The sequence below is a fragment of the Pithys albifrons genome, chromosome 16, assembly GCF_047495875.1.
Source record: "Pithys albifrons albifrons isolate INPA30051 chromosome 16, PitAlb_v1, whole genome shotgun sequence".
Lineage (NCBI taxonomy): Eukaryota > Metazoa > Chordata > Aves > Passeriformes > Thamnophilidae > Pithys > Pithys albifrons.
Genome location: NC_092473.1, coordinates 2690050 through 2712084, shown reverse-complemented (window position 1 = coordinate 2712084; position 22035 = coordinate 2690050). Strand labels below are relative to the sequence as shown.

At 48.7% G+C, this 22035-nt stretch overlaps 1 protein-coding gene across 5 annotated transcripts in view; it reads right to left on the bottom strand.

The window, feature by feature from the left end:
* Nucleotides 1-22035, bottom strand: part of CREBBP (CREB binding protein) — a 108530-nt gene that overhangs the window by 50638 nt on the left and 35857 nt on the right. For all 5 annotated transcript variants that reach the window (XM_071571648.1, XM_071571652.1, XM_071571649.1 and 2 more), the window contains 3 exons: nucleotides 14724-14900; nucleotides 2594-2843; nucleotides 1203-1316 (listed from right to left, as the gene is read on the bottom strand). In XM_071571648.1, the coding sequence (XP_071427749.1) occupies nucleotides 1203-1316; nucleotides 2594-2843; nucleotides 14724-14900 (541 nt within the window). The remainder of the gene's footprint in view (nucleotides 1-1202; nucleotides 1317-2593; nucleotides 2844-14723; nucleotides 14901-22035) is intronic.

Below are 22035 nucleotides of genomic sequence, written 5' to 3'. Positions count from 1 at the left end.
ACAACAACTGTCTAATAAGGATGTTATGCACAAATGGACCATGTCATATTAAAAAGCAAAGCTTTCAACACATTTTTTGAGGGCCAAACAACCAATCACTTGCAACAAATTACTATTTTCAACACACAAGACTTATCTTGTTTACCAAGAAGTTTGATAAAACAAAAACAGAATCCTGACCTCCAGGTACCTCTACAGTTGTAATTTTTTCAGTTTTGGAGGGGAAAAACCCCCTCCTGAAACCATAAAGAGGGCCATGATCAAATAATTTGACAGTCTCCCCAGCTACTGCCTTTTCTCTCTAAATCCCACCTAATTCAGGAGCAATTCTTCATCCTCCAAGGTTTACTGGTGCTCCTCACTGCAGACTCAGCTTAACTGGAAATCAGCACAATGCTCCCAACCCAATTCCAGTGTACAAACTTTGCAAGTTCTCCAGCTATTTTCCACTTCTTAACCCTTATTTAAATAACACTTAGGCACAACATTACTTAAGACTCCAAGAACTGCAGTGCTGATGCTGTAAAATGTTCCATTCTGGCATCTTTTCAGAGCATTTGATGAGAAGCAAACCCACCAACATAAGTTCAGCATTTTCTGTTTCAGAACAAGAGGGAAGAAAAAATCCACTGGAAATGGACTTGCCCCAAGCATCAGTAACAGCTCAACTATTACAAAACCCAGGCATGGGCACAATGATTTGCAGGACTTTAGCTAATCTATGCCAGCAATAAATACACTGCATGATCAAGACACCCAGAGCAGATCTCCCTGAATCCAAGATTTTTTTTTCCTCCAACATTTTTGATTATTTTATATCACTAGCATGTTAATTTAAGCTGTTTCTAGCAGCAAGAAAAACAACCAAGTAGCTTCTCTCCTTCCCCAAACCCTCCCTAGACCCCAAACTGCCTCATAACTGGAATCCACTGACCTGCCTCACAATGCAACCCCAGTTAGAGGTTGCCACAATCCTTAAAAAGAGATGAGTGCTTGAGCTCAGACTTGCCCAATTACTGTGTATTTCAGTAATAAACTGCATTCAACGATCAGAGAGGAGAATTCACTAATAAATTTGTGCTTGCACAAGACTGTTAACCAGCTACTCTGCTTGTTAGGACCCTGCCAAGGTTTGTTCCTACACTGCAGAGGTGCTGGGCCTCCCCAGGAGCACTCAGTGGGGACAGCAGGGGGATACTCACGCTGTTGGTTCCTTTTGTCACTGGCGTTTTTCAGAGGAAGGCACACGGGACAGTCGTGCCGGGTACAATTCTTCCAGTGGGAGATGATTTGTCTCGAAGATGCACAGTGAGCAACTGCAGCAAGGAAAAGCAGGGGAGTTAAGCTGGTTGGTAACAGAGTTAACTGGTTCTCAGTTCACTCAATGGCACTTTTAATAGCAGTTCTAGTCTTTCTCCTTCCCAAGCAACACTGTAACTAAACTCAGCTAAACACGACTGAAATTCTTTGGGATGAGCAAAGAAAACAATGAAGGAAACCAGTATTAAAATCTGAGACAAAGATGGTGGATAGCACACCCTTCTGTAGAGAATGAACCCTTTCCACCTCAGTTAATGTAACTGCAATGTAACTGTACTGTAACTCCCTTCTTATACAGCAGAGGAGATGGAAAATATGCTTGCAAGGCTACCCTGGTGTGGGGGGATGACAGTGTGTGTGGATCTCCCAAGGTCTGAGGTAATTAACGAATGCACCCTTAAGGAGCAGAGAACCACCTGTAGAATGTGTGATACCCTGTAACCAGGAGGACGTTACCATGTGTGTCAGTTGAACTGACTAACCAACAGTGTCATGACATATTGGGTACAAGAGTATATAAAAAGCATAGCTGTAACTAAAAATAAACTTTTAGTTGTAAGCCTTCTGATGCTGCTGTGCCTGAGCTCTTCTGACTGTCATTAATGCACCCCCATAACCCTACAAAGGGTGACCCCAATACCCTGGTACCTGTATGTGTGTGTATGGCCAGACCTCACGAGCAAAGATTTGGGCAGGGCTCTCCCCATGTGCCCTTCCAGCCTGCACAGTGGATTGTTCAGGTGAGGCTCAGCGTGCACAGAACTGGCCCCACCGTTTCAGTCCCAAGGTCCATCTGCCACGGCCGAGCGAGCTTGGACAGTGACAGGGAAGTCCTTGGGACTGTCACAGCCCCCGGTACTGACCGGGGCTGACCCTGCTGAGCATCCGAGATCTGACGGGATGGGACGGCAGGGAGGGATTGAACTGCCGGGGGACGGTCCCCACTGAGACTCGAACTCAGGACCTTGGGATTCGGAGTCCAGAGTGCTCTCCTTTACACCACAGGACCACCCCATCCACTGGACCACCCCATCCTGGTACCATCCTACTTGTGAAAGGCAATTCTGCATTGTGTTTTTTAAACTGACAACTGCAGACAGATGAGAAGCCTAAGCCAGGCAAAGGAACAGCAGTTTAACCCTAGAACCGCTTCCGATGCCATCTGTGCCAGGTATGGCAATCCTCTTGCTGGGATGAGGAACACTGGCTACACCCACCCACCCCAAACCCCTCCCACAGCTGGTACAGGAGCAGCCCCAGCCCGTGCTCTCACCTTGGCAGGCCTTGCCGGCCTGGCAGTGAGTCATGTGGTTGAGGACGTTCTTCATGGTGCGGCAGTGGGGCAGGGCACAGGCGCGCACCTCGCCGTTGGCCTGCTCGCGCCGCTGACACTTGTGGGCGTGGAGCAGCAGCACCAGCTGCTGCTGGATCAGCTTGCGCTTCTCCGGGTCCGCCGTGGGCCCCGTGGCCATGGCCTGCGCCGGCACGATGCCCACCTGCTGCACCTGTGGCTGCATCTGCGACTGAGAGAGCACGGAGGGCGGTCAGGAGAGAGCACGGAGGGCGGTCAGGAGAGAGCACGGAGGGCGGTCAGGACAGGGCACGGAGGGCGATCAGGACAGGGCACAGAGGGCGGTCAGGACAGGGCACAGAGGGCGGTCAGGACAGGGCACGGAGGGCAGTCAGGACAGGGCACGGAGGGCGGTCAGGAGAGGGCACGGAGGGCGGTCAGGAGAGGGCACGGAGGGCAGTCAGGACAGACCAAGGAGGGCGGTCAGGACAGGGCACGGAGGGCAGTCAGGACAGACCAAGGAGGGCGGTCAGGACAGGGCACAGAGGGCCGTCAGGACAGGGCACAGAGGGCAGTCAGGAGAGAGCACAGAGGGCAGTCAGGACAGGGCACAGAGGGCCGTCAGGACAGGGCACAGAGGGCAGTCAGTGCCATGGCACCAAGCAGAGCATCATTGTGGGGTGTGGCTACAGGTGTGGCTGCGGGGGTGGCCTCCTTGGGAGGGGCAGGCACTGATCTCTGCTCTCTGACCACTGACAGGGAGTGGCTGGAGTTGTGCCAGGGCAGGGTCAGGTTGGATCTCAGGAAAAGACTCTTCCCCCAGAGGGTGGTGGGCACTGCCCAGGCTCCGCAGGGCAGTGGGCACAGCCCCAAGGCTGCCAGAGCTCCAGGAGGGTTTGGATGATGCTCTGGGGCACAGGGTGTGACTGTAGGGGATGGGCCTGTGTAGGGCTAAGGGTTGGTCTCGATTGTCCATGTGGGTCCCTCCCAACTCAGCATATCCTGTGATTCTGTGAGTACCACAAGACTATTCACCAGGCTACAAAGGGTTGTTACACCACTCCCTGAGCATTCTCAAAACTTTTCTATTCTAACCTTGAAACAACAAGGTTTCTCTGTTAAAACATCTACAAACAAGAGTTTAAATAACAAGCCACTCATTAGACAGAGCCTAATTCCAACAGGAATAAACCCTTACCACACTTAGAGGTGGAATTCTTTAAAGTCCCTTCCAACCCAAACCATTTTATGATTCTATGAATTCAAGCCTATTTAGTATTATATTTTCATATTACAGGTTTCATACACTTAAATCATTGTTTTTCATCCCTGACAGAAAGAGCAGTCCAGTGGGAGAAAACACTCAAAATTATGACTGTCTCTGTGTATCACAACAAAAGGTAGAGTTGGTTTTCCAAGCACAAATTAGTCTTTTGTCTCACAAGGGAGTGCTGATATTCCTTTCAAAGAGAAGATTTCCTGGTTAAGCTGTACATGGTTTTCTCCTAGAAAGGGCCACCTAAACCTGGGTGGCATTGTGGCTACTGAGGTGAATTAAAATTTGACTTCCAGCATCCATTCTTTAAGGACACACTTCAGTACCGAGGCCTGAGCTGCAAACCCACAGAGATGTTCAGTCTAAGGCACAGCTCATCACAGAGCAGAGGGAAAACAGCCCCCTTAACATGTCATTTCTTCAGCAGAGATTCAGCTGCTTTTCTCCCTTCCTGGACAAATGTAGAACCTGATTTCAAAATTAAGCACATGCACAGCCTGCAATGACTCCCCTAGCAGGGTCAGATATGGGACTGCAAAAGTGCTTAAATCCCTGTGATTTGCAGCCTGAATTAATCTCATGGACAAACATAAAACTGTCCCAAGAATCACTTTGATTGTGCCCTGTGAAAACAGGTTAACACAGCAGAGCTCACCATTTCCAAGCCACCTAAGGAAAGTCGGCCATTAAACCCCCTTATAAATAGAATACAGCAGGAACAGGGATTATACTGGGGAGGTAACAGAGGAAATAGTTCAGTGCTGTCCACTACTGACCAAAGCCTGTGCATGACATTTAAGAACATCATGTTGAAGTGACAGAATACACCATTTGTAGCCTGTTCTGTTCTGACCTTTGAGAAGGAACTCCCCAGAAAATTCCACAGCCTAATAACAGCAAACAATCCTTTTTTTTGTGAACAAAAGGTTCCCTGGCATAAGTTGTCACAATTCCAGCAACAAGTTTTGTCCCTGCACATCAGCTTTTGAAGAGTTTGGCTTTTCTTCTGGAGAGCAAAGCACAAAAGATCAAGTAGAAAACACCATGGCCAGGGTTTGATGGAGGAGGTGGGGACTCTGCCACTTGATAATGATTAGAGTAAGTCTTAAACAAAGAGGAATTGCTGAATTTGTTTGTCTTGGCCTTGGCAAGACAAGAAAAAGAGCAATAAAAGGAGAAAGAGTGAATGAAGGAAACTCAGCTGCTTTGCTCCCAGTGCATGCAGCTGCAGCTCAGTCTTCCATCTCTCCTGTGAAAAAATCCACAGGGCAGACAGGTTTTGCTGAAACAATTCTTGGGTCACAAATAGGAAACAATTAGTTCAGTCAATCTGCAAAAAACTACAGAGACCATGCCAAAGAAAATCTTGTTGGAAGTGGTGTTTTCATCCCAGTCAAAGAACTGTTTCCCAAGCCAAGCTGTGCTTTTGTTACTCCCCTCCCAGTCAACAGCCACAGCTGTATCAGCACAGATGTCCTGACCCAAAAGGGCTCCTTGAAGAGTAACAAAAGAGCAGAATTGCAGAGCACCAATGGTTTGAAGAACCACCAGTCTGGGTTCAGATGAGAGCAGAGTGTCTGCAGGTGGGCACGAACCCCCCTTGTTATTGCCTGCTGACTTTGGGGAAGTTGTATCATCCCTGCCAGTCTGTCTGCCAGGATCAGTGCTCTGCAGGCCCAGTTCCTGCTGGAGCCCTGCCAGGGCACCAGGCAGGCCAAAGGACAGGGAATGAGCAGGAGGCTTCTTTTTGCTTCACCTCAGTGACCAACAGTTGTCTTGCTGAAGAAGGAAGTTCAGCCACTTCTGCTCCCACAACTAAAATTAACCTTTCAATGGTCAGATACACAAGGTTAAAAAAGGATGGGTTTGTTTCTCTTGCCACTTGCTGAGCTCCACCATCAACAGAGCAAATGGGTCAGGGGTTCTCAGTCTGCAAAAACCTCTGCCAGAGAGGGAAGGCTCATTAACCACGTTTCTAGAAACAGAGTAATACACATTTTGATAGGGTAAAATAGCTACTAATCCCCTTTAAAATTACAGAAATTCTGCATTCCCACAGGAAAGTGGTTCTGCCCTGTCCCTATCCTGAAGGGCAGAACTTCCTGCACATCTGGGTGGCACAGATGCAAAAGCATCTCACTGTCAAGAATGTGAATGGACATAAAGTTCCCCAGTATTTAACTTTACTGAGGCGACCAATTCTCTACATTTTGATGTTTATACTCCAAACCACTCAAGATGGAACATTATGCACCTCTTCTTGTTAAACTGGCCACCAATTTCAGCAGTGGTGGCAACCTCAGAGCAGGTAAACAGTGTGATACAGAACTCTGCATCAGCCCAGCTCCCACAGAGCATTATTATGCTTTTAAAACATTTCCTCTCCTGCAATTTCTTTTTACTTCCATGTTTTTTCCTTCTCCCTGGCAGAAGAACATGATTTTCCAGATGAATATATTAGGACAAATCCTGTGTTTAAAAAATGCATTTATTTCTTTCAGACAGGTTTGGAATCAACAGTGGATCTCAGTCAGGTAATTAAAAATCCACTGCCACAAATGCCACCTTCAGGCACCCACGAGTACATGAGGTGAAACACACCCAAACTTCTTCAGTTCCCCTTCAACCACAGGCTAAGAGTGTGATCCTGAGGGTCCTTCCAGAGAGGAGGCAGTGGGCATAAAGTGGATACACACATGAACAGTGAATCTCAAAGAACATTTCTCATCAGCAACACCTCTGAATTCAGTGCTCACAGTGTGATCCCCTCCCATTGTGTCCCCAAACACATTTTCTCTGGGATTCAAAGCAACCCTTTCTGCACACAGAACTGCAGGAATGCTCCAGGAAGTGCTGAACCAGCTCTGAAGACCCCAAGCAGCCCCATTCTGTGCCCAGAGTGATGTCATATGGCCCCAAGAGTGAGGCCTCCCCAGGGCAGTCACTGCAGGAACCCAACTATGGCCCCAGCTCCACTGGGAAGGGGCACAGAACCATCTGCACTGCTTTTACACACTCTGGTGTTCTCCATGTGGATGGGGGTTTCTCTGCTTCCACCAGTTACTCCAAACAGCCTGATCCTGTCCAAAAAGAAGAATCCTTCAGACACCAGGAATCCCAAGGTCTGCCTTGGCCCCAGAGGCTGGAGGTTCACACACACCCAAACCAGGCTCAAATGGGCACCATTTGTGCCCCAAACCCTGCAGGGCTGCATTTCCTCACCCAAGGAGCAGGAGGAATCAGGATCTGAGTCTGAACAGTGGGCACAAGACTTCAGAAGGAACAAGACAAGGCTTCCTGAACTGGATACAGCCTTGGAAGGTGGTCGTGGTCTCTGCAGGGAGAACAACTCCAGTGTCAAGAAATGGTATAGCCTGTTAATAGCACCAGCCTGAGCACTGGCACTGCCCCAGCAAATGAGGAGAAAGGCAGGGAGATACTCAGCTCATGAATACAAAGCCAGCATGATCCTAGAATCCCAGAATCACTGAGGCCACCCTGTGCCCAATGCCCACCTTGTCCCCCAGCCCGGAGCACTGAGTGCCACGGCCAGTCCTGCCTTGGGCACCTCCAGGGCTGGGGACTCCAAACCATCCTGGGCAGCCCCTGCCAGTGACTCCCACCCTTTCCATGGAGAAATTCCTCCTGCTGTCAAACCTGAACCTCCCCTGGAGCAGCTTCAAGCTACAGTCTTAACATGAATCAAAGAATGATAGAATGGATTGGGTTGGAAAAGACCTCCGAGGTCATCAAGTCCAACCCTTGGGCCAACTCCAGTCCCTTTACCAGATCATGGCACTCAGTCCCACGGCCAAGCTCAGGTGAAAAACCTCCAGGGATGGGGAATCCACCCCCTCTCTGGGCAGCCCATTCCAATGCCTGAGCACTCTCTCTGCAAAGAATTTCTTTCTCATCTCCAACTTCAATTTCCCCTGGCAGAGCTTGAGCCCATCGTGCCCCCTTGTCCTATTGCTGAGTGCCTGGGAGAAGAGACCAACCCCCACCTGGCCAGAACTTCCCTTCAGGCAGTTCCAGACAGTGCTGAGGTCACCTCTGAGCCTCCTCTTCTTCAGGCTAAACACCCCCAGCTCCCTCAGCCTCTCCCCACAGCACTTGTGCTCCAGGCCCTTCTCCAGCCTCGTTGCTCTTCTCTGGCCCCGCTCCAGCCCCTCAATAAGGTGAATGAAGAACACATTTGGAGCCCAAGGTTTATTTCAAAGCCTTGGCACTGACAGGGACACAAGCAGAGTTCTCACATAAAGAGTGAGCAGGAATATTTTCACCTTCCAACCTTCCTGACAGAGTGTAAGTTGCCCACGTGGGAGGGGTGCTGGGAGTGACCCTGCAAGCTCATGGCACCCAAAGGTGAGAAGGCTCCAAAGGTCAGGCCATGGAGGAACAGGAACTGCTGGTCCTGGAGAGCACCCTCAGTGCACTGGTCTTTTAATTGCTAGAGTTTTCTTTCAAAACTAGCAAAGGTCTCAGTATTGTGCAGTTGACTCTGCTGGGAATCAAGGCTGGATCAGCATCTTTCTTAAGGATACACCTGTGGAATTTTATCCCCTCATCTTCCTGACTGAAAGGACCAGAAAATGCCAAGAAACACACGCTGAAAAAGTGTTTCAAAGTAGCAAAAAGGGACAAAATCCAGCAATCTCTCAACAGAATTCAGCTCCCACATACAGGAAATTACCTGAACAAAATATCGAGGGGTTTATACATCATAAATCTTAATATTTTAATGGGGGATAAAACAAACTGAGGAATGATGAGCATTAACAATCCCAAAGAGCAAATCCCAAATAGAAAAAAGGATAAGAGACAAAAGGGAAGTTTGTAAGGGAAGGAAAGCCATGCTGACCATGGAGTACTTCACTTCAACTTCTGGAAGAGAGCAGGAAATAGCAATGGATATTCTCCACCACATGTCTTTGTCTATGGGGGGCAGGAGAGTAGAACATGGACAAGAGTGCTGTGGAAAGAGCAAATCCTCTTTGTCAGCCTTTGCCAGCCTGGCACTGCATTTATGGATGGTGCAAACCCGAAAATGTTCCAGCATTCCAAGCAAAGCACATTCCCAGGATGGACTCCTGCACTGAGGCAGGACAGAGGTGCCCGCTCTGCTCCTGAGCCAACATTGTTCCTCTGGCACTGAACACTGTTGGGGTTGGTTTAGGTTGTTGAGGTCCTCTCCTTTAGGAGACCATGGCCAAGCAACATGGACAAGAGCTGCTCCCAGCTGTTGGCTGCTGTGAATCAGGAGGGATTTTCTTGAGGAAGAGAAGGAGTGAAAATGTTCTTTGAGGGAAAAACTTTTGTGCCAATGAACAAAAAACTTCCAGAGAGGAGGTCAGGGCAGGCAGAGGGAAGGTGAGCACAGCCAACAGCTCAGCCCAGAGCCTGGAGGCTGCAGAGAGCAGCAAGCAGACACACAGCAGGACTCCCAGGCAACAGCCACAGCCCTTTCCCACAGAGAAAGAGAAGAGTGACTGTGCTGCAAGAGAGGAAGAATCACTGAGAGGGTAAGAACGCAGGCCCTCCTCCCTGGGAGGGCACAAGAGTTAAGCTATTTTTCACAAAGCCTTTTATTTCTGGTCTCTAGAATAAAACACCAGTTGGCTATTTTAAGTAGCATCAGTTCTACTTGTTCTAATTAAACCTGGCCTCCCAGTTTAAGAGCTTTCTTCCTCTCTCTCAGAGGTCCTCAGCAAGGCACACCTGAGACATCCTCACACTGTCACCTCTCCTCCCTTCTGATCAAAACCTGCTGTTACAAAAATCCTAAAGGACATGAAAAGAAACAAAGAAGAACTCAACAGAAAGCTCCTGATGTAGTTTAGTAAGAGATGGAGAAAAAAGCCAGGAGAAGACATGCTGCTCCAGTTCTAAGTCAAGAACCAAGGGGAAATGATTTCCTTTGCTTCCAAAAAGTAACATTCTCTCAACTCCATCTGCTGGTCATAGGGATAACTGTGAAGCCAAGTTGGTTTCTGGAAGCCAAACTTCACCCACTGTGTTCCTAATTCGTGTAGAAATCCTAGATTTACTGGGCTGTCCATGCAGGAACCATCCATCCCCACCCTTGAACAGGCAGCACTGCAGAGAGCACAAAGCTCCAGCAGGATGGAAGAGTCTCACAGGGTTCCCTCCTCCGACAGCTCCTCCTGGAGCCTGCACATCCCCAAAGCAGGAGCTGCAGCCCGTGCTGAGGGCCCAGGGGCACAGTGTGGGGCACTGCCACAGCCCAGGGCCGAGCTCAGCATGGCCAGTCCCACACAGAACCACTGCAGCAACGCTGAACCTCAATAATGTGCCACCAAACCTTCCAACACCATCAGAAACAACATTTCTCCTTGGGACATGAGCCTTTCATCACTCAGGATCTGTAAGAGAACTGACTGCAGCAGTCACACAGATTAAGAGCCAATACGCTGTTTGGAACCACCAGTAACACAAAACAAACAGCAAAATCAATCCATCCTGCTGGCACTGAAAATTAATACCTTAATGCTGACCTTTTAATCATTTTAATACCGTTTGTTCTTCTTTTCTAATTAAAGAGATTAATCCAAATGTGCTTCCCAGGTTGTAGTGTAAGGTCATGCCTGGAAGAGGGGCTGCAAAAACTAACCCTTCTGAGACCCACCTGATGGGGAGGGAAGAGAGGGCTGTTCTCAGGGAAGTGGTAGCCTGAATTTGGATGAAAAACCCCAGAGCCACAGCTGCAGCACACTGGGCCTGGCAGCCAGGGTGATGCCTGGTCAGTACTGGGGACAGGGGCGTCACACAACAAGTAGAATAAAGTGGGTTAAGAGACTTATTCATCTTTTTCTTTACAGCACAATGTAAGGTGGAAGGCCAAAGACCGAAAGGAGCATTTAAAAAACACACAGTTTTTCAGGACTTGGGGGTCTTCAGGCAATGGCTGCACCTTTCTGCTTCCTCCTGTCTCGTTTAAATACTCTTCATGGCAAACACAGTGTTCAGTGCCATGCTGCAATCTGGTTTCCTGCCTCTCATGTGCCACAAATCACCAGTGTTTCCATTCACATAGAATGGTACTTTTGGGGCCCTTTTATGATAAGAATAGTACAGAGGGCTGGTTTAGCAAGATATGTGGTTTCAATCATCCCACAAAAGACCCTGGAGGGTTTGATTTTTAAAATACACTGTTGGTCTTTCCCTTGCTCTGGTGGATGGAGTCTGAGCTGATCCTCCATGGGTCCATTTCTGACAGATGTTACAGATGTGAACACAACACTCCTCAGGGTTCAGGGCAGTGTCTCCAGCAGATCACACACACAAGGCCAGCTACATTAAATCAACCACCACCTGCAGGGGCCTGGAACATCCCAGGACACAGAAATGGCAGAGGGATTGCAGCAGGAGAGCATGGCATGGCTGCTCCACAACTGCAGTCCTGCTCTAGGGACCTGCCCCTGTTACAGCCCTGCCCTGGGGACCTGCCTCTGTCACAGGTGCTCTGGGGACCTGCCCCTGTCACAGCCCTGCCCTGGGGACCTGCCCCTGTCACAGCCCTGCCCTGGGGACCTGCCCCTGTCACAGGTGCTCTGGGGACCTGCCTCTGTCACAGCTGCTCTAGGGACCTGCCCCTGTCACAGCCCTGCCCTGGGGACCTGCCTCTGCCACAGCTGCTCTGGGGACCTGCCCCTGTCACAGCCCTGCCCTGGGGACCTGCCCCTGTCACAGCTGCTCTGGGGACCTGACCCTGTCACAGGTGCTCTGGGGACCTGCCTCTGCCACAGCTGCTCTGGGGACCTGCCTCTGCCACAGCTGCTCTGGGGACCTGCCCCTGTCACAGCTGCTCTGGGGACCTGCCTCTGTCACAGCTGCTCTGGGGACCTGCCTCTGTCACAGCTGCTCTGGGGACCTGCCTCTGTCACAGCCCTGCTCTGGGGACCTGCCTCTGTCACAGCCCTGCCCTGGGGACCTGCCCCTGTCACAGCTGCCCTGGGGACCTGCCCCTGTCACAGCTGCCCTGGGGACCTGCCCCTGTCACAGCCCTGCTCTGGGGACCTGCCTCTGCCACAGCTGCTCTGGGGACCTGCCTCTGTCACAGCCCTGCTCTGGGGACCTGCCTCTGTCACAGCTGCTCTGGGGACCTGCCTCTGTCACAGCCCTGCTCTGGGGACCTGCCCCTGTCACAGCTGCCCTGGGGACCTGCCCCTGTCACAGCCCTGCTCTGGGGACCTGCCCCTGTCACAGCTGCCCTGGGGACCTGCCTCTGTCACAGCTGCCCTGGGGACCTGCCCCTGTCACAGCTGCCCTGGGGACCTGCCTCTGTCACAGCTGCCCTGGGGACCTGCCCCTGTCACAGCTGCTCTGGGGACCTGCCTCTGTCACAGCTGCCCTGGGGACCTGCCTCTGTCACAGCCCTGCCCTGGGGACCTGCCCCTGTCACAGCTGCCCTGGGGACCTGCCTCTGCCACAGCTGCCCTGGGGACCTGCCCCTGTCACAGCTGCTCTGCACAGGTGCCATCTGGGTCACATTTTAGTTGCCCAATGTGACAGACACATGTCACTTAGACATGTGCTCCTGTAACCCACTGACCTGCTGTGGGTGTCACTTCACCCTCAGATCATGCATTAACATACAAAATAAGGTTTAGCATCTCAGAACCTACAATGCTCAAGCTCTGAGTCAGCACGTTCTCCCAGTCTTACTGTGTTTAAAATCTTTACCCCAGAGAGGAGCTGTGAACATGAACTAAACCCCAATGTCAGGCCTGCTCCAGTGCTGGCAGGCACAGGAAAGACCCTCTGGGAGAGGCTGAGGGGAATCTGTCAGGACATGCCCCCAGCAGTGCCCCAGCCACACACCAGGCAGCACAAACACCACGAGATTCTGCCCATGTGCTCTGTCCAAGGGCTCTGTTCATGCTGCTCACTCAGCAAAGCAAAGCCCCTGTGGAAGGAACAGCACATGGATGTGCTACTCCCAAACAATCACACTGCCTGCCTTACCCACTGCTGCCAGATAAAGGTTAAACTTTAACAAGAGTGACGTTTTTTTTTAAATTCTTGGCTTTACAATGAAAGTGCTTAGATGGGAATGTCAGTTTGTGAAGCTCCACCCCCATGAGGACTGTCATCCCTCTACCCCACACACGAGCAGGGACCTTTGGGCTCAACAGTTCCCATGTCCTTTGGCTGAAATGGCCACTACTCTCCATATATTGGATGTATGAACCTTTGGACACCTGAGAAACAAAGATGGTTCTGACTGTCCTCTCAGCTGGTGTTTTGACATTTTAAAGAAACTGCAATTGATAGCACTGGGAAAGTTTCCCTTAGATGGGAGAAAGGAAACAGTTTCTTTTCTGTCCCACCACTAAACAAACCCTGATGGCAAATACCTTTTTTACTCCACTGAGTATTTGCCACTGCACCTTATACCAGTATGTGAACACATTTATAATTCAGGCTTCCCAAAACCTGATATTTAAACAAGCACAAAATTAAGCTTCAAGATCACTCAGTCCCTGAGGGAGAGCTGAAGGTTCTCTGTGGAATCAGGACAATAATTCCTTGGCTTCACACCTGACCCAATGTTTTTAAAAACAAATTTAGAGCAGTCACGCAGCAAATTGTCTTTTACAAATACCCTGCTCTAGTGCAAGTGCTATTCTGAGCATGGTTTGCAGTTCTAGTCATCAGCTCCTTTCCATAACCATAAGCAGTGAATGACAGATGATAATAAACAAAGATTTCACAACGTGACTGAAGAAAAATTAGGAAGTGGTCCTGTAAAATCAGGAGCAAAGAGGAAGTTCATGATGTCCTGTGGCCTCTCAGACAGAGCCCATCAGTGCCAGGCAGGCAGCAAAGCCAATGATGGAGGGACAAGCATTGGTCGTGCCAAAAAATAAGTTGGGTTTTGATTTAAATTAAAAAATAAGTAATTTGCATCTTATGGAAGGTTTTACAAGTTTCTATAGTAACTGCTATCATGTATAAGAATATAAAATGCAACAAGCTGGAGTTTCCATGGAAACAACACAAGCAGTTTGATTAATATGCAACATCCTGAGACAAATGGGAATGTTTAATTTCACTTCATAAAGAAAACTCAAGTAAATAGAATACTACAAACTTGCAAGGTATCCTGGTAAGAACTGTTCCCATAGGCTAGTGAGCTGCCAGTTGTGCACAGCACAAAGTGAGAAGTGTTTTCTACACAAAGTGGGGTGTTTTCCACAAGAGATTCCAAGAATATGAGGTTCTGTTTGGTTCAGGAAGGTGATATGCACCCAACATGCTCTAATTGATAAACAGAACTTAATGAAGACATTTTTATATGGTTTGAAGCCAAAGGTCTCAGACAAAATGATGCACTGCAATTCTTGTAACAAAACACTGTGATTGTTTAGCAAGTTACATTCCTGCATAACAACGTACACAAAGGAACTGGGGCAATGCTGAGGGTCAGATGGGAGGTGATTTGATCGTGCTGCAGAACCACAGAATCACAGAATGGATTGGGTTGGAAAAGACCTCTCAGATCATCCAGTCCAACCCTTGGTCCAACTCCAGTCCCTTTACCAGATCATGGCACTCAGTGCCATATCCAATCTCAGCTGAAAAACCTCCAGGGATGGGGAATCCACCCCCTCTCTGGGCAGCCCATTCCAATGCCTGAGCACTCTCTCTGCAAAGAAGTTTTTTCTCATCTCCAACTTCAATTTCCCCTGGCAGAGCTTGAGCCCATCGTGCCCCCTTGTCCTATTGCTGAGTGCCTGGGAGAAGTTGGGTAACCCAAGGCTTTGGAGAGCACCATGAAGAGGTGAAAAGCTGGAAGCAGCAGGTGGCACTCACCATGTTTGGCACACTGGTGACGGGAGTACTCTTGATGTCAGCAGGGAAGGGGGACAGACTGTTGGCCATGCCTGGCTTGGTCGGTAACTGAGGAGTCACTCCTGTCGCTCCCATCTGCTGCCCTCCAGTCTGACTGAAAGGCTGCCCAAAGGGACTAGTGTTACCTGCCATTCCCATCTGCAAAAGAATGAATGGAATGGTTAGAGCTGCTGAGATTCCAGAGATGTAAAAAAAAACCCCACACAGTTAAACAATCCATCTTTGCGTTCACAGAGACCACATCCTGCTGTGAGTTGCTCAATATTAAACTCTCAATAGTAAATTCACAATTTCACAACTTTAATCAAGTTAAAACATATTCTAAAAAGATGCTTTACAAACATACACAGCTGAAGTCTTGCAATTCATCTTACAAAATCAAAGGCAAACACAAGACTATCCTTCCCAATCTGCATTGACAGAAATTAGTTTTCCAACACTATAAAAGCTTTTGCAGAGCCAACAAACCTCAAGCCCTGTGATACTTTGTGCATTCTGTGCACAAAGCATGACATTGTACATAGTCTGGATGAGAAGGGAGGGGAATATAGAGAGGCATCGAGCAAATGGTTATCAGGTTCTGTTCTGGTGCTTGAGAAGTGTCTGAGCAAAAGGACATCTGTCCAAGTCTGACATCCCTGACAAATGGCACCCCCAAACTCCTCCAGATTATCAAGTACAAACACAACTGAATGAACCATCACTGTCCATCCCAAGAGTCCTTGGCCTGCAGAGTCTCCCCTGTGGTGAAACTTTTGTCACTGGACCCACTTAAGAGTACACTGGACAAAAGTTGCTGAACAGACACTTCAGCAGGAATTTACTTCTTCCAAAGAGGATGACTAAGACAAAGATACTTCTTCCTCACCTCAAAATAAAGAAGAAATTTCAGTCACAGAACCACTTAAGCTGGAAAAGACCTCCAGGATCAAGTCCAACCTGTGCCTGTTCCCCACCTTGTCCCCCAGCCCAGAGCACTGAGTGCCACATTCAGCCATTCCTTGGACACCTCCAGGGATGGGGACTCCAAACCCCCCTGGGCAGCCCCTTCCTGTGCCTGACCACCCTTTCTATGAAGAAATTCTTCCCAATATCCAACCTAAACTGCCCTTGGCACAACTTAAGGCTGTTCCCTCTCCTCTTGTCCCTGTTCCTGAAGCAGAGCTCGACCCCCCCCACCCCAGCTCCCCCTCCTGTCAGGGATTGCAGAGAGCCAGAAGGTGCCCCCTGAGCCTCCTTTCCTCCAGGCTGAGCCCCCCAGCTCCCTCAGCTGCTCCTCTCAGGACATGCTCAACAGACAACATTTATTCTCCCCCCTGCCCCGCACTGGGAGGGTTTCTGGGTGCCTTTATCACCCATCAGAATGTCTTAAATATAAATCCAACCACAGAGTAAAGCCTTTCTTTGAAATATTAAATCATATTTTCCTCTTCCCTTGACCTCTCCAGCCTGTCCTTACACAACAGAGCAGTGGCTTTGCATGCCCTGGTGTCCTCCCTCCCCTCCCCAGCAGGGATTCAGGGCTGTTCTGCAGCTGGAAGGGCCACACAGAGCAGCTTATCCTGCCACAGCCCCACGCTGAGGGCTGGCTCAGTGGGTGCCTCTGGTGCCCACAGGAATGGACTGAGTGCCCAGGTGATGATGTGCTGGTTATGGGCAGCAATTGCCCAGGTGATGATGGAATGATAGAATGGATTGGGTTGGAAAAGACCTCTGAGATCATCAAGTCCAACCCTTGGTCCAACTCCAGGCCCTTTACCAGATCATGACACTCAGTGCCACGGCCAAGCTCAGTTGAAAAACCTCCAGGGATGGGGAATCCACCCCCTCTCTGGGCAGCCCATTCCAATCCCTGAGCACTCTCTCTGAAAAGAATTTCTTTCTCATCTCCAACTTCAATTTCCCCTGGCAGAGCTTGAGCCCATCGTGCCCCCTTGTCCTATTGCTGAGTGCCTGGGAGAAGAGACCAACCCCCACCTGGCCACAACTTCCCTTCAGGCAGTGCTGGTCCCTTCATGCTGTGCTGGTTCTGGGCAGCAATTACAGCAGGGCAGAGTCCAGTACACACCATTTGCCTGGGCCTTGCCCTCTTGGCCATGGACTTTGCCCCCCTGGGTTTCACACAGCTGGGCCAGCTTCTCCTCAGGGAACACTCCCTCTCCTCTCCCTGCATCCTGTTGCCAGATCTGGGCCTTTTTTCACTGTACAACACATTCTATCTTTACACATTAAAAAAAAATCCCAAAAGCTGTTACTTGGTAATGCAAGAGGTTATCAAGTACATGCTGTGTTCCAGAGCAAAGCTGAATAATTCAAAAAGCACACAAGACCAAAAAGCAGCATCTAAAGTTCAGTCCTAAGACTGCTTTGGAAGAGAAGTGGTATTGGCTACTATCACACTGCACAGGCATCAAGAGTTTTCTGTTCTGTATTTCTGTGTTTGCTTTGTCGACTGCATGCTCAAAAAATTAATTTGATTATTATTTATTATGCCATGGCTTTTGGCAGCTCTTCTCTGAGGAATTAATAGCAAAGCATTTAATACAATTACCCACTAATTCAGACAAGGTATGAGAAAAGATGAACTGATAACAACAGCTATTCATTAATGCTTGGAGGGTCTATCGGATTAATAGTGAGGAAAATGTCTGAAATTAAAAGTGAGATTCTGAGAAAGGTTATGACTAACTCCTGAAACCTTCCAGAGGCCAGAATAGGAATACTAACTGCTGGGCTGTTACTCAGTGTCATTCCCAACTACAAACTTCCACCTGTGGAAGGATTTGGCCCTTCCAGTCTTCTTTGATCTTGCTTTTAAATTTGGTGGAGTTTTTTTTAATGGAATAATATACTGACCACTCTGGCAGCCACCACTGTGCTGCAAGTTCCTTGGAGCCACCAGCAGCACTGGTGGGCCTGACTGAGGAGACAGGAATGCTGCACATCCAGGATCCTGCCTCCAAGGCTGCCAGTGCAAACACAGCCCCCTGGATGGGGCAGCTCATGGATGGGGCAGACCCGGCCCCAAGGAGGAGGAGATGGAAAGGGCTCAGTGCAGGCAAAAGGATGCCCAGCACAGGATGCTCAGCTGGCACTCTGGTGTTGAGAGCTCCTGGCAGAATCTTACACAGCTGAATTTTCAAAAAGCAGAAGGGAGATTTCCTTCAGGCAGTGAGAATGCTGAGCAAGTTTTACACCAAATTGAAGTTCTTGCTCCAGAAGAAGCAGAGAGGTGTTCCACACCATCAATAAAGATTCACACTTTTGTACTAATGTGTTTAAAAAGAGATTGGTTGAAAAAATCTTATGAATACTTTGGTCTCAAAAGACAAAATTAAAAACTCTTAATTTTATTAAAACTGCAAACCACTAGAACACCCCCCCAAAGCACCAAGGACCTGCAATCCTAACAGGTACCACCACGTGAGTGCTTCATTTTATTGTAACATTTCCTTTTCAATAGATCTTGTTATTAAACACCTCACAACTCAGTGTGACAACAAAGCAATCTTTCAAGTCTTCCAAACAGAGTGCTTAGGAGGATGAGGATAATTTTTCCAGCTCTAGGTGGTCATTAAGCCATAAATACTTGATTGAAATGTTAAGAAGTGCCTTGCTGTACTTTGAAATCCATTTGGAAGCAGAGGAGCTCCCAGGTGAAACTCTGTATTTTGGTAACTCAGCTCTCTGCCAGGTTGTATTTCAGTGTCCAAAGCCAGGCTTCCATAAGGAAAGGGAAACCAAGGCTAGAGAGTTCCACCAGTCAGTAACTTAAAACGTAGCACAGTTTGATAACACTGTTAAACACCAGACATGCCCTTTAACTCACTACACTTCATTTTTGTAAATTACTGCCAAGGAAATGAACCACTAAAGACTTTTTTTTGCTTGAAGTCCATTTAAAAAAATAATCTGAAAAGGTGAAAAGACCTTTTATTTGTGGCAATCCCTGAAGTAAATATGGAGACAAAAAGCCCATCACAAGATGAGCTCATTAAAGCTGACAGATGCTCGTTGTTTCAGGGGTTTGAAACTCAGTTTTTGCTGGGAGGAGTTAGGATTAACAGCACTGTGATATCCAGGGACAAGGAGTGCACAGCACCATGCAAGGCCTGCCCTAAGGAACCCTTAGGTATTAATTAGGAGTTTCAGTGGCAGAACAAACTGCAGCCAAACAGCACCAAGACCCGCAGCGTTCCAGAGCTGGCAGTGGCACCCTGAGGAGCTGCTGGGACTGGGTTCCACCCCCAAACACAGCCAGGAGGGACCCCAGCACAGCACCCACTGCCAGCTCCCCTCACCCCTGCTGGGGAGGCACCAAAGTGATTGGGGGGACTTATGATTATTAATTGATAATGTTATTAATCGATATACCTATCACAGAATTTGCACAGTAGTTATTATAAATTCACTGTATAGCATGTGGCAAAACTCACAAGGCACAGACCTGTCCTTGAGGATGCCATACCAAGAGGCCCCAGAGCCTCTTGGACTAATTAAACCATCAAGGATACCATATGAAACGAAGATAAATCAGAAGATATGTCAAAAGAACAAGGTAAGTGGAGAAATTCGCCAATTAGACCAGTCAGAGTTGCCCAACAGATTCAGTTTGAAGCAGTTTTGAGCAAAAGGTAAAAAGTTTATGGGAGGAAGACCATTAACTTCATCCCCAAAGACCACCAGAGACCCTGCCCTGAATTCCCAGGAGGAAAAGCGCAGGCACAGGAAGGAGTGACACAGGGTGGAGAAAATGGGAATCAGCTCTTGCAATGCATTATAATCACAGAGTCACAGAATGGATTGGGTTGGAAAAGACCTCCAAAATCATCAAGTCCAACCCTTGGTCCAACTCCAGTCCCTTTACCAGATCATGGCACTCAGTGCCACGGCCAAGCTCAGCTGAAAAACCTCCAGGAATGGGGAATCCACCCCCTCTCTGGGCAGCCCATTCCAATCCCTGAGCACTCTCTCTGCAAAGAAGTTTTTTCTGATCTCCAACTTCAATTTCCCCTGGCAGAGCTTGAGCCCATCGTGCCCCCTTGTCCTATTGCTGAGTGCCTGGGAGAAGAGACCAACCCCCACCTGGCCAGAACTTCCCTTCAGGCAGTTTCAGACAGTGCTGAGGTCACCTCTGAGCCTCCTCTTCTCCAGGCTAAACACCCCCAGCTCCCTCAGCCTCTCCCCACAGCACTTGTGCTCCAGTCCCTTCTCCAGCCTTGTTGCTCTTCTCTGGCCCCTCTCCAGCCCCTCAATCTCTTTCCTGAACTGAGGGGCCCAGAACTGAACACAACACTCTGCCTTCTCTGAGAAAATAATGTTCATGCATGAAGAAATAATAAATATGTATAACTTACTTGCATACAAACCAGTTGTTAACTCGACCAGGTGTGCAGGTTTTTGGAGGAGTATCCCCCCTGCACCCAGGCATGGAATAAACGTCCCTCTCTATAACATCACTGTCTTCTTTCCACAAATGAGAAGGAAAGGAAGAATCAGGAAATCACACCCTGGAAGATGTTCAGCTGCAGTTCCTGGTTAACCATCTGAACGTTGAGCTCAGTGGCTTGTGTGGAACTTTAAACCAGGCCTAACTGCAATCTCAACAAGTAAATACAAGCAGAGGATGGAGCCTGTAAGTAGTAAAGACTTTACTCTGCTTGTTCATTCTGCAACCTGAAACCTGCAGCTCCAAAAAAAAGGATGGGGGGGCTCCAACGCTGCAGCTCCTGCCTCTGCTCCCAGGTTTCCCCCGTGTGAAATGAGGGGGCAGGTGGGGGCAGGAAGACACTCAGAGACCTTTGTTTTTATATTTCTGAAACAGAACTCCGATTCCAAAATAGGAGAAGGTTACCAGGTAATTACAAGTCATCAAAGAAGATAAACCAGCAAGAACACGGAATTAAGAACCTGGTAAGAACGGTCATTTCCATGGGGAACTTTGGGCCTCCACAAGGATTTGTATTTGGCTAAAAGTTTGTTAAATTCACCTTCCCGAAAGGAACAGAAGCAAAAGCAACCCAGTGTGAGTTGTTTCTTTTTCCACCTGCAAAGAAGGGGCAGGGACGTGCATGACTGAGCTACTCCAGCTGGCACAGGCAGCCAGGGCATCTCCAGCCATCACAAGAGCTGAAAGATTCTCCCTGAAAAAAATCCGGGTGATGTTGCTGTTCCCTCCCATTTTGTTCTAAGCTTAAGGATGTTCCTCCCTGTTGCCTCCTCCTCTCCTCTCTCAGCTCATGCACCTGCCACAGCCACCATTTTTGGTCCCCATAATCCCTGCACTCCATCCTGGGGTGGCTCCTTTCATCCCACTTCATTCCCTGCAACCCACGTTTTTATCCTTCTGCTTCTGTGTGACGATTTTGGGCTACTTTTGCTTCTTGCCTGGCTCTCTGTGGTCACAACCCCCTGAGTCCTGCCCATCAGATCACAAGCAGACTTTTTCCCAAGCAAGGAGTGTTCCACCAGCTGCAAATGGGAGATGCAGAGGAGAATCCCAAGCACAAGCCAAGGCCAGAGGTGCCTGAAGAAGGAACATGATTAATGCAGGACAGCAGCTTAAACACATTATTTCTGCTCCAAAACAGTCCTCAGAAACATAATGACACTCTTTTTTAATGGAAAAGAAGCATTTGATTTAATAATTCTGCTATCCCAGAAAGACAAGCAGATTCTGTTCCCTATTTTATCACTATGGCAACTCTCTAAGACACCGGAATCTATTACCAAATGGGGATGGGAAATGGGGTGTATCACTCAGGTCTCACAAGCCAAGGAATGTACAAACTCCCAGGATGAAAAGAACCCCCAACACTTCAAACCTTTGCCCAGCTGACCAACGATCGCCCTGTAGTGTGTTCTGAGCAGCAGGTGTGGCACTTCCTTCTCTGGTTTGGCTTTTTTGCTCTTTTCAGACAGAACAGCAATTGTGTTTTCCCTGATTCCTGGAGTTTCACAGGTGTGACCAAACCTGAACCTCATCCAAAGGTGCAAGGTGGAGCTGATGTAAGGCAAGTGAGCAGCTCACCAATCTAATTCCAAAGACACTTTGGGAGCAGCCCGGACCTACACACGTGCCATTCCTGGTGCTTTTAAAGGTTTGTTTCTCCCTCCCTTCTTTAGCATCACGTACTTCCTCCTCCAGCCCAGGACCAAGGAGCTACTCCCTCCTGGACACCAAGTCATCATCCTGAGATGATTCCAATGGGATGAAGTTCAACAAAGCCAAGTGCAGGTCCTGCCCTTTGGCCACCCCAAATCCCTGCAGCGC